The sequence below is a fragment of the Miniopterus schreibersii genome (assembly GCF_964146895.1).
Source record: "Miniopterus schreibersii genome assembly, chromosome: 4".
NCBI lineage: Eukaryota > Metazoa > Chordata > Mammalia > Chiroptera > Miniopteridae > Miniopterus > Miniopterus schreibersii.
The window spans coordinates 62,217,215-62,234,380 of NC_138105.1; the positions used below are offsets into that span (position 1 = coordinate 62,217,215).

Here is a 17,166-nt window from a genome sequence, read left to right on the forward strand (position 1 = left end):
GGCTATGGGACAATTTTGCCATAAATGAGTGGCAAGGGAGAAAGCTAAACTCTCAAGTAAAAAATAAAACATGATAGGAAACAAGTAGAATTTGGTAATTTCATAAGAGACCTACTGCATAAGAATTAGACTGCCTTCTTTTTTATAGATCCACTTACTTATTTAGATCGATGTCTTTCCCCTGTTCATGGGCTTCAATTAGTTGTTTAATAACATCTCCTATGGTCAGCATCATTAGCTCAGCAGGGCTGAGATCTCCTGGAACGATAATATTTAAATATGTAAAAAATCATATTATTCAGTAAAGATGTTATTTATTAGCAGTTTTCCTTCCAAAATCATTCCAACCATACCATATAAATAGCTCAAGTTCACAAGACACTAAACCTCTATACTATTTACAGTATGATCATATATTTTGTATATTTAATTTAAAACAAACCTAGCTTCACCTCTATATGGGAAGAGCTTACTTTAGAAGCACACACACCATGAGAGTGACAGAGACAAACAGGAGGAGAAAGAACCTAATTGCACAGGAAAGGACTAAAATAATTAAAACAGCTTCCCTTTATCTTCAGATTTGTAATTACATTGATATGCCTTATTTCATCTGATTCTCAGCACAGAGTGAGAGAGATAGAACAGGAATATTTGCCTGTCCCATGAAAATGCTATCAAGGGGTAAAGCTGAAACTCAAACCTAGGTATCTGCAGGAGTAGTATTTACTTTGTAATAGAAAAGATGTGGATTTACACCTAAGGATCTTAACGCACCATCACCATCCTCTCATGGCACCTGAGGCTCCTCTTCTCATCTAAAAGGCAGTAGCAGAAGGTGACATGCTCTTACATGATCCCACCCCTGCAATTATAGTTTAAGGACCAGCACCTATCCAAGTCAGGCCAATGTAAGCTCTTCTCCTCCTCAAGGCAGAAAACACCAGTCTCTCTTTAGTGATAAAAAGCTGTGAGATTTCAGCTTGGGAGCCGTTAGCAAGCAAGCTTCCTGTCTGTAGAGAAAGCTGGTGTTTGATGATAATCAAATCACCAGGAAAAAGCGTAAGTGAGAAAACCTGGCAGTTATGGAACCCTTTCATTTACTTTATCTCATTTGAAACCTCACAGCACTGCAATGAAAGTATTGTTATCCCACTTTACAGATGTGAAAAATTAAGGCAAGTTAAGATGCCATTGCAAATGGCAAGTTCAATCTCAAATCCAGGTCTTTTCTCTACAACTTCCATGGTTTTTCACTGTAGTAAGCTGCAGATAAATTTAATGAGGCAAGGCTAACACAAACAAAACAATCTGAGAGGGAAAAAGTCCATCTGTAATCAAAGGATAAATGCTTTCCAAACCATGTAACTCAGCACTTCAGAGTTCTACAAAGGCACGTCTCAGGTCACATAACAGAGGCAGGGCTATGGTGGAGGCAGGGGAAGAGGGAGAGGATGGAAAAGGAGGGTCTCCTTCTCCATTTCAACCAAAGAAGCCCAGCTTTCACCTGTTTAATACTGAGTGTATGCATAACAATTTGGAGGGGGAAGGGGGATGCTGGTGATAAAAATAGATCAAGATTTGAAAGCCACTTGTATAGGCATTGAGTGTATCAAGAATTAGCTGGAGAAGTTAATTAGTAAGAAAAGGCTTAATGGAGGAAAAGGCACAGGGGGCTTTAATGAAAGGGCAGGATTTGGACACATAAAACAGTTGGCAATCCAGAAGGAACAATGTTAGGTAGAGGAATTACCTATCTTTGTATGAAGGAGGACTGTCTAACCAGAATACAGGCTTTCTGACAGAGTTCGGTAAAGAAGAGGTTACAGGGTACACTGGCTACTAGGCAAAGGCATTTAAATGGAGTTCACTAGACAGTAGAGAATTAAATATTCTCAAGTTTGGGAGTAAAACAAGTTTGGGAGTAAAAATATGAAAGTGGTGTTTAAAGAAAATAAGCATACAAAAGAATATGAGGATAGAAAAAAATTATTCAAAAGGTGAAAATACAGAAAATCTGTATTTTCTGTACTAAGTAAAAGGCTCTTATAAGACTACATTGTAAAAAAACACACACACACACAAAATCCCACAAGACTTATAATAAAAAGCTTGGATGACAGGCTCCTTCTGTAGTTCTCCACCCCTACTGGCTCGACGACTTCTAAGCTCCATTTCCTTACCTGCAAAATTGGGATAATACATACACACCTCACAAGACCACTGTAATGATTAACTGGAATGTCTACAAAAGCCAAAGTACCATTCAAATATTAGTTATTAAGGTGGGTTAGGAGGATGGTGGCCAGAATGATAAGGAAGAAACTATTTCAAGAGGCAATTTCTAAGAGCTAATAGGGCTTGGTGATAGATGAAATTAAAAGTGTAAAGCTGTCTGGTCTGACAGATTGAGGAGGAGCAAGTTAGAGGAAGATGATAGATTAATTTGGGGCAGGTAGAATTGGATGCCACAGACAACTGAAGGTAACTTGGACACTTGTTGCTTCAAAAAACTGCAGTTGATGTAAAGAGGCATAGTAATTAAAAACAGACTGTTAAATTTGGGGGGGGGGGGTTCACAGAGAGTCTGACCAATCAGTTCCACTTCCTAAGAATAATTTTGGGCTGGAAAAGTCATTTAACCCTTTGAACCTCAGCTTCACGTGCAAAATGGAGAGGAGATCAACTTCAAAATGATTAGCAAAGGTTTAATAGAGGGTAGTTATTATTGTCATAAAACCTGTGAGAAAAAGCTTGAAATCTGATTCCATCCTGTTGAGAAACTGAAGATGGAATTGCCCCAGGCTAACTCGGGAGGCGACACAAACGGGCATAACTGTCCACAGAAGCCAAGGATAATTCGGGGTTGCTTTTCACTTACGGCCTGAAAAAGTAGAAAAGAAAACCCCCACGTGCAATATGTCCTAAAAAAAATAAAAATCAACAAATAGAGAGTCCGGAACGAGTTAAATCGACCGACCACGTTAACTGCTCGGAGGGCACACCTTGGCCCTGCCACTGATGCAAAAGACACCTACTGCCGAAGAGGAAGAGAGTAAGGGGGGGTTGGTTTCATAAAGCACAACAGGTGAAACAAAAAGGCGGGGGGGCTGGAACCGACTGAAAGACCGACCCCGGGTGGCGGGGCTTCTGCACCAGGCAGCGGAGTCCTGCGAGGAAAACTGGGTTCGGCTCCGGCCGCCCAGGGGCTCACCCCGCCCCGCCACCCCCGTCCCCGCTCCTCCTCCCCGCCCTGTCCGCACCTTTCCGCTTCTGCCTCATCTCCCCGCCGTCGCCGCTGCCGCCGCCACTGAGAAAGGTGGCTCCCAACTCGGACCGCGGGGAAAGTTGACAGCCGCAAAGCAACCCCGCTTGTCGTAAAATGAGAGTCAACAGGTCGTAAAGCTGTTCCCGAAGGCGGCGCGCGCAGAGCCCCGCCCGCCCCGCCCCGCCCCGCCGGTCGGTAGCATCGCGCGGAGGCGGCGGGAGGGGGCAGAAGCTTCGGCCCGCGTGCTGGGGCCTGAAAAGCTGCGCGCGGGTGGGACAGACACGCGACGAAGCTCCCATAGAGCGGCTGCGGCAGGAAGCCTTAGCGGAGGGTGTGGGTGTGGGCGGTGTCTAAGTAAGGGTCAGGAGGCTGGGCAGGAAGACGAGCCTGCTAGTGGGTTGGAAACTAGATCCAGAGCCTGGAAGAGGCCGGGCAGGGGTCCAGTAACAGCTTGAGGTGCAGCGCAGTTTACAGTAGCTGAGACCTGGAAACAGCGCAAGTGCCCATCAGTAGATGAGTGGATAAAAAAGCTGTGGCACATTTACACCGTGGAATACTATGCAGCTGTAAAGAAGAAGGATCTCGTACCCTTTGGGACAGGATGGATGGACCTGGAGAAAATTATGCTAAGTGAAACAAGCCAGGCAGAGAAAGACAAACATCACATGGTCTCAGTTATATGTGGAATCTAAAGAACTTAATAAATTGATGGACAGAATAGATTCAATGACATGGAAGCATGGATCAGACTGAGGAAGGTCAGAGGGAGGGTGGGTGGAGGGGGAGAGAGTAACCAAAGAATTTATACGCAGATATGCACAAGCCAAGGACACGGACAAGGGTGGGGAGAGGGACTGGGGAGGGGGAAGGAACAGGGTGGAACGGGTCATTGGGGAGAAAAAGGGACATCTGTAATATTTTAAACAAAAATAAAATTAAAAAACAAAACAAAAAACTTATACAATTTGAGGTGCAGGCTTTGACGCCAGTTGGCCGCCTTGGTCACATGCGAAAGGCACAGATCATTGACAGCCATCAGGAAAGCTGTTTTCTCCAGGAAAATGCACGCATGCAGTTTTTGTAGAGTTTGGAGGTAGGACTTGAGATACCGTCTTCCTGAAGCCCATCCGTCATCTCCTTGATTCATGAGCCGGAATTGAAGAACCCCTCTCGTTAACATACATTAAGGAAAAGGTGCTGTTTCCAGTTTTTTCCCACCAGAATTGAGGTCACTCTAAGCCTTTGACCAGGACAAAGTTTTGTGACTACCCATCAGACCAAATTACATGTCCTTATTGTCATTCTAGTGCCAATTGACATAACTTCCTTGAAAAGTCTTTCAGGATAGGACCCTCCACACTCCCTTGGTTTTTCTTCTAGTTTTTTTCTCGGCCTCTTTGGTGGACTCCTCTACCTCACTTCAAAATATTGGAATACCACAGGGGTCCCTTCTCAGCCTTGTCTCACAAAGTGATCCCCAGAGTACCATAGCTTTAAATACCATCTACTCCCATTTTCATAGTCTAGTTCCAACTTCTTCCCTATTTGGCATCTTGTTAGATCTTGGGGTATAAAATACATCTCAAACTTAACATGTCTAAAACAGAATTCTAATTTTATTCCAAATCTTCTTTCTCTCTACACTGCCTTATGAGGACTTAATATCATAATTTGTGGCCCAACATTTGTATTTCTGAGGTTTGCACTCTGAGGCTGCTTGCAGAGCATAACTCTGCTCCTTGGACTAGGAAATTGCCTACAGAATGAACAGTCTATGCTGTTTGATTTCTGTTGATGAGTAACCCAAAAGCTTTTGTTCTACAAGCCTGAAGGGGAACTAGGATGTTAATAAATGCCTAATCGTGGGTTACCCACTGTTCTTGTAGCACAGCCCCAGTTGCTGACCACTGAGTCAGCCAACCGTTGAAAGTCCAGTTGCTCCCACCGATCAAAAAATGAATAATGTAAGTTTGTTGCCTTGTTTCCCCTAGCAACCCATCTCATTGATCATTAGCTCCTTTCAACTTTTGCCTTTAAAATCCTAGATTTATCACCTCTATTTTGTAACATCTCTTTGGTTCATACCAAGGGTTAATCCTTGATTTGCAAATCATTTATGAATAAAACTCTCTTTTAAATTTCTTTTGGAATTATCTGAAGTGCCAGAGAAAACCACAGCCTCAATATGGCATCACTTTTGCTAAAGCCGCATGACACCAAACCGAGATTTAATGCCTGGCCTAATTGTTGTTTCAACTTTTCCTATAAATATAATCTTAACTAGTCTGGAATATTCTTGTCAAGCACCAGTAAGATAATCTATCACATGGGCCCTCTCTATCCCCCATAGAAAGAAGAGGCAATCTGCATAATAAAAACCTTGCCAGCTTTACATTCCAGAATGAAAATTAAAGCAGGTGTATTGTCCTGATACACCAAGGTCACGCGTTCCATCCCAGTCGGGCACATATAAGAATAAACCAGTAGGTGCATGAATGAGTGGAACAACAAATTGATGTTCTTTTCTCTCTATCTCTTTCCCTCTCTTCCCCTCTCTCTCTCTCTAAAACAAATAAATAAAAAGTAAAACATAAAAACAACCTTGCCATTCCCTTCCCCCCAAAAGTAGAGGTTCTGGTCTAAAAATAATACTTTTCTTCTGTTAATAGCCCTCTTGCCCCACCTTCTTAAAAAAACCTTCCATTATGTACAACTCCTGTGAGAGCACTTCTGATTGCTAGGTGGGAAGCTCTTTGATTTAGGAATCACTTAATAAAGCCAATTAGGTCACATTTACTTGGTTGAATTTTGTTTTTTAATATCTACCTCATCACTCTTTTACCTCATACAGGAGAAAGAGGAATGTGGGTAGTATGGCTGTAAATTTTAAATAGGGATTAGGGTAGGCCTTATTAAGAATGTGATATTTGAGCTAATACTTGATATGCAGATATCTGGGGGAGGGGTAGAAGGAACATTTAGCACAGAAGTCCTGCAGTAAGAGGATTTCAGTTAAAGTAGGGAGGCCAGTGTCAGTGAAGCAGTGAGTGAAGGAAAGCATCATAGAGGTGAGGGGGAGTGCAGATAGGGAATATATAAAATGAAGTCACTTTAACCAAGCTGCCAAAATTATTAACATTAGGAAGGTTGAGGCATGAGAAAAGACTCCACTCTTGTTCTAACTAGCTTGGAAACTTAAACTCTTTTGAACTTTTCAGTCCTGTATCAATGCCTAGAAATACATCCAGGCCTCCAGGTAACCCTCTAGTTACCCCCTGAAGGGCTCATAAATATATATCCACTTGACATCCATTATCCAGACCTCCTGGTACCTATCTTCCAAACCACAAGCATACATCACCCTGACTACCTGACATCTGACTAATAACTGTCCTGGACCAATCCTAGACTAAAATTGCAGGACCAATAATTCTCAAAAATGTACTTTTTGCTATAAGAACTTTAACTTTTCTTTGTTTTTTGGAACACTTCTGTTTTTTTTTGCGTAGCCGTGTTTCTAGTTTGAAAACTCTAAGACCCTTGAATAAATCTATCATTTATTCCTAGCAAAGCCTCCAGACTTTCTGAGTTCATTCAACAGAGGTCAGAGAAGTGATGGGGTGGGGTGGGGCAAAGTGCAATTTGTATAAGACCTTGTAGGCCATTGGAAAGCCTTTAGCTTTTACTCAAGTGACATCGGGAACAACTGAAGAGTTTTTAGCAGAGAGATGGTGTGATTTGTAATTTAAAGTATCTCTGTTTGCTGTGTTGAGAATAGGCTGTGGAGTCGGGGAAGGGTAGAGCCTGGGAGATCAGTTAGATGGCTATTATCATATCAGTGCAAGTGACCTCCAAACCTTGATGCACTTTAGAATCACCAGGAGAGTAGTGAAAAATCCCGGTGCTCAGATTCCATACCAATTAAATCAAAATATCAAGGGTGGAAGGCAGCCATTCACGTTTTTTAAAGATCCTTGGGTGATTCCAGTGTGCAGCAAAGTTTGGGAACCACTGAACCAGGGCAGAGATGATTATGGTTTGAATTAGTGTAGTAAGCAGTGAAGGTGGTGAGAAGTATTCAGATTCTGAATATATTTTGAAGATTTCCATAACACTTCCTGACAGATCAGATGTGGGATATGAGAGGAAGACACACAACAACACCAAGGATGACACCGAAGCTTTTGGCGAGGGGACTGGAACCATGTCGCTGCTGTTAGCTGAAGTGAATATTGTGGGTGGAGTGGGGTTTTAAAGGAGCGATGAAGGTCATTGTGTTTGGACATATGTTTGGGATGCCTTGTGAGCAGTCAGACATAAAAAAAGTTGGCGCTGGACATACCAATTGAGAGTCAGAGGCATAGAGGTGAAATTTAAAGCTACAAAACGGGGTAAATGAAAGGAGAGAGATCAAGACCAAGCTTTGGAGAGATCTATTATTATCAGGTTGAGGAGTAACCAGCAGGGGGCGCTGAGGAGGCGCCTCCAGGGAGGTGGGGAGAAAACTGGGAAAGTGTGGGAACCTGGAAGCCAAGGGAAGAAACTGTCTCAAAAAGGAGGGAGGGATCCACTGGGTCAAATGCAATTGATGGGTCAAGCAAGATGAGGGTTGAAAAGTTGACTAGGATCATTGGGGGCTTAAAGAAGAACAGTTTCATGGAATGGTAGAAATATAGGCTTGCCTGGAGTGGGCTTATGATAGATCGAGAGGAGAGGAATTTGCGACTGAGTTTAGATAATTCTTTGGAGGGGTTTTGCCATAAAGAGCTACAGAGAAATGGGGTAATAGCTGGCAGAGAAACTGGGGTCAAAGGAAGTGTGGCCCTGGCTGGATAGCTTAGTTGTTTAGAGCATCGTCCTGATATATTGCCAAGGTTTCAGGTTTGATCCTTGGTCAGGGCACATACAAGAATCGACCAATGAATGCATAAATAAGTGAAACAACAAATTGACGTTTCTCTCTCTCTCTCTCTCCCCCCCCCCTCTCTCTCTCTCTCTCTCTCTCTCTCTCTTTCTCTCTCTCTCTCTCCACATTTCCTCTAAAATCAATTTTAAAAAGAGAGTGTATGTTTGTTAAAATGGAGTAATTAATAGCAAGTTGATATGCCTATGGGAGTAATCGAATGTAGAGGGAAAATGTGATGAATTGAGAAAAGAGGAAAGCACTCTACCTGGTCCTGCAGTTGGAGAGAGGGGATGAAATCTAGTGCACAAGGGAAGGAGTTAGCACATGGATAGTTAATCTATGAACAGACCGGAGGGCAGAGCAGGTGAGTGCAGATTGTGATAGGTGGTTGGGTGTGGTTGTGGGGTTCTGTGGATGTTCTCTTTCAATTGCTTCACTGTTTCCTGTGAGTGCAGTGAAAATTCATCTTGGTAGTTTCCCCAGGCTTGTAACAGACCTAGCACTCAGGGGTCTAATAGCAGGTATCAAGGAACATCATAAAGAACCCAGGAAGCTGTAAAAATGATCTAAATTTCAGGATTCTTAGCATATATTCCTAGAAGTGGGATCACTGGGTCAAAAGGCAGCTCCATTTTTAATTTTTTGAGGAACCTCCATACTGTTTTCCACAGTGGCTGCCCCAGTCTGCATTCCCACCAGCAGTGCACTAGGGCTCCCCTTTCTCCACACCCTCACCACACATGTCAGTTTGTTGATTTGTTGATGGAGCCATTCTGGCCGATGTGAGGTGATACCTCATTGTGGTTTTAATTTGCATCTCTCTGATGATTAGTGATGTTGAGCATTTTTTCATATGTCTCTTGGCCATCCGTATGTCCTCTTTGGAAAAGTGTCTATTCAGGCCCTTCGCCCATTTTTTAATTGGATTGTTTGTTTTCCTCTTGTTGAAACACCAATCAGAGAGAATGTATGTTCCCCTATGTTCATAGCAGCGCAGTTTACAATAGCTAAGATCTGGAAGCAGCCCAAGTGCCCATCAGTAGATGAGTGGATAAAAAAGCTGTGGGACATTTACACGGTGGAATACTATGCAGCTGTAAAGAAGAAGAATCTCGTACCCTTTGCAACAGCATGGGTGGGACTGGAGGATATTATGCTAAGCAAAATAAGCCAGGCAGAGAAAGACAAACATCACATGATCTCAGTTATATGTGGAATCTAAAGAACTTAATAAATTGATGGACGGAAATGATTCAATAGCATAGAAGCATGGATCAGACTGATGAATCTCACAGGGAAGGAGGGGGCGGGGGGGGTGGAAGGGAAGAGGTTAACCAAAGAACTTATATCCATGGATGCATAACCCAAGGACACAGACAATGGTGTGGTGAGGGACTGGGGAGGGGGTGGGGCGGGGTGGAATGGGTCAGTGAGGAGAAAAATGGACATCTGTAATATTTTGAACAATAAAAAAATAAATGAATAAAAAAATGATCCAAATTAATTTTAGTTATGAGGTCTCTGATAACTGTAGAAGCAAGAAACCGTCAGTAGAGGGAGAGCTAGGCACATGTGACATAAATATAAGTTGTGATTTTGCCCAGAGATAAGATCAACACTAATAGTGGTATTTACGTTGCTTTTTGTTTATTTTGAACTTTATATTGGACTTCTATGGTTTTCGTATGGATGAGGCACACCGTCTTGCCAAAAGCTCAAAGCAATTTTTAAGACCACAGTCTAAATATTTATCTTTCATTGTTTTTGATCTGTCTTCTGAATTCTCCCTTTGGACTAAAAACATACCTACAGTTACTGAGGGTTATCCTAGTAATGACTGAGTCTGCCTTTGAAGATCAAACACTACCTGAAGTTGAAGATTAAAAAAATACACAGCCTTTCCCTGTATTTAATGTGATTGTTTGGGTGGCCAGACACAGCAAAGTGGAGTAGGCTCTACTTTCTTCTCTTCTGGACAGCATTTTACAAATATTTTGTTTTGTTTTGTTTAAATATAAATGTAAAATTTAAATTCCAGAAGGTGTTCTTTAAAATCGTATGACTCAAGTCTGCAATCAACTGCAATATTGTTGGGTTTTGGTGAATTTCAAGACTTCGTATCAAGAATCAGTTTATCTTTACCACCTCATATCATCCATCTCTCCCAGTTGTCTTGTATTTGGAGAGTACCAACCAGTGTTTTGTCTCTTTGGGGACTGGAGCATTTCCCTATATGCTCGAGTAAGTCTTATCTATCTACATAACTTTCATCCTCAAAGAAAGAATGCTGCGGGTGGACTCTGCAGTCTATTTAAAAAGGAAAATAACTAATATCTATCTGCTGATAGGAACAGGGGAGAGAGGAGTATAACATCCCCGGTTCACATACAATTTAATTGAAATGAAAGGGGGAAATAGCACCAATGAATTTCTGAGGAAAGAGACTGTTTGTAAATAGTGCTCTGGTGGCAAATCAGTTTCACTTCTGCTTGTGTAAATTCGACTTTGTGACTCTGTCCACAGAGGACCGTACCCCAGCTGGTTCCACATGTCTGTACTAAGGCAAGGAAACTGCCAGCATCTCCACCGTGAGCTCTTGGAGCCCAAGCAGAAAAAGTGACATCTGGTAAGCTATTTCTTTTATGTAATTTATGCTGTAACTTACTTTTTTTTTGTTTTTTAAAAAAATAGACTTTAGATTTATGGAAAAATTGAGAAGACAGTACAGAGAGTCCTCGTATAACCCACACCCAATTTCCTCTCTTATCTTACCTTAGTATTTATTATATGCTTGTTAACAACGAACAAGTATTTATAACATTATTATTAAATAAAGGCTATACTTTTTTCAGATTTTCATCATTTTTATCCAATGTCCTTTTTATATTCTAGAAGCCCAGCCAGGATATCTCATTACATTTAGTTGTCATGTCTGTTGAGGCTCCTCTTGGCTGTGACGGTTTCTCAGGCTCCCTTTGTTTTTGATGTCCTTGACAGTTTTGAAGAGCGTTGGTCAAGTTTTGAAGAGTACAGATCAGATATTCTGTAGGATTCACCTCTACTGAGATCTGTCTGTTGATTTAAAAAAAATTATTATTAAACTAGAGTTATAGGTTTGGGGAGGTAGAATTAAAGTGTCGTTCTCATCACATCACATCAAAGGTACATACTCTGAACATGACTTAGGGCTGTTGATGTTGACCTTGCTCACCTGGTGGAGACAGTGGCTGTGGTTTCTCCACCGGCAAGTTGCTCTTTCCCCCTCCTTCCCATGCTCTCCTCTTTGGAAGGAAGTCACTCTGCAAAGCCCACATTTAAGGGGTGGAGATTTATGTTCCTCTCCTTGAGAGTGGAGTATCTACATAAAGTATTTGAACATTTTTTATGGGAGATTTGTTTCTTCTCCCTCTCTTGATTTTCTCAAAATAAATTCCTTCTTGAGGGAAAGTGAATTCTACTTTCTTGTTTGTTCAAGTGAATGTAAGGTTGTGTAAAGGCCAAGGAACTGGAAATCTGGAGGACCAGGGTTTAGTTTGAATTTTACTTAATAGTATGATCTTAGGCAGAGTCACTGATCACTCCTCTCCAAAGAAAACACATACTGCAGGCACCATGGGGTGGTGTTAATGTAATCTATGCTTCATTAACTTTGGCAAGCTTGGGGGAGCAATTATGAGAGGATTCAAATTCTGATAAAGTACGTTATGAAAATATCTGCTTATTTTACTTACCTCGTCATCTGGGGAAGAGGGACAGAGAAAATCATGTCACCCCAGTGCCTCTTCTACTGGCCCTACCTCTGGTGACTGCACTTCTGAGGTCGCACACTTCAGCTGATGTGTTAACGTTGAAAACATAACTCTTTTCCTTGGGGGGTTTGAAGGCCCTTCTTTCACTTTTGCTTCTAAGCTAACATGTTTAAATTGCTGTTTTGGGACATACTTAGTTTGGAAAAGCAATGCAATGTCCAATAGGGTGGTTAGAAAATATTGCTGACACCAAAGCTACTTAAACCTTAAAAAAAGGAAATAAATCCTAAATGCCATCAACATTCCATCATTTTATTGAGAATCTCTCCCTTCACCTTATTTCATTATTTTTCCCCATTTTATTTATTTACTTTTCAATAAATTTAGAACCTTGAGGGGTACAGCATTACAGAGGTTCTGTGTCCAGTGGCCTTAGCAGGGAGGTTGCTCTGGAATTTAGCACAAACCATGCCACTGTTTCCATGAGCAGGAGTTACCGTTCCCCAGATGCCTCTGGTTTTGTTCTGTTGGCCACCAGGAGTCACTGTGTTGTTCTTTGCTTTGTCCACATAAGCACATTTCTTGCCTGGAGAGAATTCACTTTCACCTAGAAGCATAACATCTTTAATTTTAAGAAGAGCTGGTCTGGAGACCTCACTTATAGCCGGCAAAAATGGCCTTGGACCACAGCCTTCCAGACACATTTGTTGCTATTGCAGCCTCTATAGGCTCCGAGATGAGGGAAAAACCTCTTTATTTCACTCTTAAGTCAGCTTTTTTTGGGGGGTGGGGTGGGGTGAGGCCTTACCAAAGACTCTTCATGGAAGATGGGGTAGAACCCGCTAGGTGACTGGTCCATGGGGCCAAGAAGGGGAGTCAGTTCACCAGGTAAGGTGGCATCTGTTCCCCCAAACTAAACAGACTTGGCCCAGGTAAATATTAGTACTGATTTTCTAGTGTAACTGTCTTCACCAAATAGTCTAAAAATAAATAACATTCCTACAGATGCCTAAGTGTTTGTAGAGCAACTTTGCATAAAATATCATATTTAATCCTCACAATGAACTCTGGATATAGGTAGTTTTATATTCTCATTCTATATGAAGATAAACTGAGGCTCAGAGATGTTAGATGGTTTCTTCAGTGATACATTGAAGTACTGGAGCAGGATCCCCAAATCTAGGCATCCTGACTCCAAAGTATGAATAATTTCCACTGCCTCACTCACTGTCTGGAATGTAAGTCCTGTGTGCGTAGACAACTTGCCCATTTTGTTCCTCGATGCGTTTCCAGCGTCTAGAACAGTGCCTGGTATGCAGTAGACACTCAACAAATATTTGTTGAAGGAATGAATCAATGAATATGATTGCTGCCATTATTAATCTTGTCATCTGAGACATATTTAAAAGATACACTTTATTCATTCAACAAATATTCATTCAGTGCTTACTATGTACCTAGCACTTCTCACATTTATTAAAAATAGGGAATAAACCAAAATTGATAGAATGCCCCTTGAAGAACCCAGGTAATATAAGCATTTTGATGTTTTTCCCTATTAGTGCTGCCTTGGGGTGGAGGTGGGGTAGAAATGAAAGAAAAACAAGAATAATGTTGGGAGGAGTTAATGACATGAGGAAAGGTAGGGAGAGGTGAGATTCTGACTAAAGGAGTAGAGCTGGGGCAGAGAACAGACGCTGGTAATTAATAAACACATCCCATTCTGCATCAGACGCAGGACGCAGGTAGTGAAAGCATCCTATTCGGCGTCTCTCCCTCACTCCCTCTACTCTCTACCCCCCCCTCCTCTCTCTTTCTCTTAATCTCTCTCTCCCTCTGCCTACCTCCCCCCCCCTCCACACACACCACTCTGGCTTATTTTACTTCTGAGGGATCTGAAAAATTTCCAGGCAGTAGCTTCAGTTTGAGGCTCTAAGTATAATTTTATCAAGTTGCTAAGCTCCCTCCTACTCGACAGCCTTCATTCTCCAAAATGCTTGTGCCACCCGTTTGAAGGAGCCCCTCATCTGCGGGCACTGTTCCCTTTGTTGAGCTACTCAAGCCCCAGAGGCTTTGTTTAAAGAGCACCTATCAGGGGCTGCTTGGTGGAATAAGAGAACACTGAACTTGGGGTCCCTGTGTGACCCTGGACAAGGTCCCTCCCCCTCTTTGGGCCTCAGTGTCCGTATTTATAAAAGAAGGGGCTCTCAAGTGTTCTTTATTTAATTCCTCTATATGAAGCTGTTCTCGTATAGGAATAACTATTGCACATGTATCACCTCTGTTATGTTATTTTAAGAAAAAAGACAACAAGCAAACAAATAAAAGAGAGAGTGGGAGAAGCAAGAATAACTGTCAAAAGTCATAATTATATAACAGGAAACTGGTTCTGTGCAGCTTTCCCATGCCTAGCTAAATATGCAGACAGTCTCATTTAAAAGACACTATGCTTAGGCTCAGTGCACATGCATTTAAATAAGTACTAAGAGCAAAACCTAAGTGCTAACCACATGGTCGAAATACAAGTGAAATAAACCACAAATGAAAACCGCGCCTGTATGAGCAATGCATTTGGGCTGTTTTCAATTGCTTCTCTACAGGAACCAAATTTTCACAAAATTTCACCATTACTAACTGCCTCTCTTGGGGGGAACGTGAACTCCAACATGATTTGAAGAAGCACTATGCACCTATGGGTTATTTACTCCTTAAAGCAAAATGAACCTAAATTCAGTAACCTCGGTTGTATTAGGTTTGATTTACACAAGAGCCCTGATCATTGGTACAGTCTTGGTTTCAACAATAGGTGGCATTTCAAAGTAAGAACCTTAATCCTTTTGGCACCCAATTAAATCAGAGAATTAAGGAAGGGCCTTCCTTAATTCATACTTTAAGGACTAGTTTCGTCTTTCATTTATAGATGGGAAAACTAAGGCCTAGAGTGATAAAATGATGGGTCAGAAGTCCTCCAGCTCCTGTGACTGGCGGCAAAACAAGAACTGGAATCTTCTACACTGATTTCCAGCTTAATGCCCTTGCCACTGCATTATTTAGCTCCACCCAGTGACTATATACTCAGTGTCTGTGCCATACTACCCCCTTCCACTAATTGAGATATTTGTTTATAGATCATTCTTTTTAAGGGCACTTTTTTATTTTATTTTCCCTCCTCAGCCTTTTGGTACATGACTTCTTTCCATTTTCCAGTGTCTTAGTTTGCCTATCGAATGGTCCCTTCCTGCCAGTTTGTGAATATTGGCAGAAGGAATTTAAAGCCCAATTCACCACAGCCACAACTCAATTTCAAATTTCTTCAGATTACTCATGCACTGGTACGATAGCTGCTGCTACAATGGGAGGCCCACGGTTTAGTGTTTCCATTGCATGTGGCTAAACCCAATCCAACCTCAGGTAGTTACATGCTAAAAGTGCTTGCTGGCCATTGTGTACTATTGATTTGGTAAATAAAGTCAGAGGAAATGAAGTTCCTGAGATTCTGAGGGAAGCCAAAAATCACTGTCCACATTCCAGAATCTGGTGAACACACATGCTTCTACCCAAAACCCACTTCCCTCTCAGATTGAAGGGCCTTCCTTAATTTCACCTTTTGCCTCCGCCTGTGTCTTCTTTTCCTCAAGTTAAACATCCCCAGTTCCTATGGAGCAGTCCTCACTATTAATGCACTTCTTGTGCATACCTGCCTATTTGTTCCTACTCTGCTTTACTCTTTAAGTCAAGACTCTAATCATATCAAAGATGAATCTAGTTTTTAAACATCCTTTGGTGTAGACTCTCTTCAAAAGCTTCCCATCATTTCATTCATTCCGTCAGCATTTATTGTCAGTCACTACAGAAATGCAGCATTAAAACAAATGCAGCCATGACCTGGACTAGCTCATGGCCCAGGAAGGAGGAAGAGACATGAATGAAGCATAGTAAACATTGCAACAGAGGTGACACATCAGGGGAATGACTGGGAATCAGGACACAGTTTCACAGAGGGAATGCTAAAACATGGTCTTGAAGAAAGAGGAGGAATTCACCAAAAGGGGAAGGGTACCCCACACAGAAGAAACAGCATGTGCTGAAATGCAGGGAAGTTCAGTAGGACACCCTGCCTTGGAGAACTGCAAGGAATTTGGGGTGGTCTGAGTGCGGGGGGGGGGGGGGAGGGGTGTGCAAGATAAGAAATAGAGCGATAAGGACCTAAGGCTCAGGACCTTGCACATAGTAGGGGTTCATGTCACATTCAACAAAATCCACCAAGTACAGAAACCATTTGTTTAGTTAATACCCACCAGCCAAACTAAGAGCAAGAGGCTATTTCAACTGATGAGTCGTGATTTTCATTTGGTGTTAATATGTAAATGAGGCACAGCCTCCCTAACGGTCTTTGGGTCTAATGAGGGTTGACCGATCAGGTGGATTTCACGTATTTCGGAAGGGCTGGTGACTCTTTGCTTTGAATGACATGGCTGAGTGATCCAAAGAGCAACATCAGATAGGAGAGGAAGCACTTTCAGCGCTCCCCACTTTTGTTCCTCAAATTCTCCTCTATGTGTGGAGACAAAGAAGGTCCAGGCTAGCATGTTCCCACCCAGTCTGGGCAGTGCCCTCTTGCCCTGTGCCCGAGTCTTGTCTGCTGGTGGACTGGAGACAGGTTGGATCTGACACGTCTCCTTTTGGATGCTCCTCTCCTTCTCCCTCCCCTGCAGATGCACCTGCTGTGGTGCTGCTCAGAGCCCCCAGTAGGGGTGTCTTCCTGATTGCAGTGGGGATGGGGTGGTGAGGAAGACCCAGAGAACCTAGTTACTACACCTCTCCTTCCTCACGGTGTAGCCCCAAAGCAACTCCAGGGAGCTCTAGGAATATGCAAAGTTCCATCCATCTCTCAGATTCTTGCTGAGACCTGCCGGGACTAAAGTTTACTGGCACAAGGGTACAGGGCTTACCTGACTGGAGCACTGATGTCACCCAAAGCAGCAAAGCTACATAACTTCGCTTTCACGGTTCTGGTCACTAGAGATTATTATCATTTCGGAATGAGTTGCCTTAAAGATGAATAGAAAGGCCGTATCAGTTTAAAGTTCTATAGATACAGCTAGTATTGAAAACCAATGGTCAAGCATTCATTTTTGTCATATTTAAATACTATGTAGTGTACTAGGTGTTGTGAGGAATGCAAAGATAAGTTAGAATGATCATTGCCTTTGGACCTTGGAATCTAGCTGGGGAAACAAAGC

At 42.3% G+C, this 17,166-nt stretch overlaps 1 protein-coding gene across 1 annotated transcript in view; it reads right to left on the reverse strand.

Annotated features, from left to right (window-relative positions):
* The window catches only part of ELP3 (elongator acetyltransferase complex subunit 3), a 75,335-nt gene extending 71,962 nt beyond the window's left edge, over positions 1 to 3,373 (reverse strand). Inside the window, exons 1-2 of the mRNA XM_081137330.1 lie at positions 3,264 to 3,373; positions 159 to 258 (exon numbers count right to left, since the gene is read on the reverse strand). Coding sequence (XP_080993456.1) covers positions 159 to 258; positions 3,264 to 3,282 — 119 coding nt within the window. The 5' untranslated portion in view covers positions 3,283 to 3,373. The remainder of the gene's footprint in view (positions 1 to 158; positions 259 to 3,263) is intronic.
* Between the last annotated feature and the right edge of the window lie 13,793 nt (positions 3,374 to 17,166).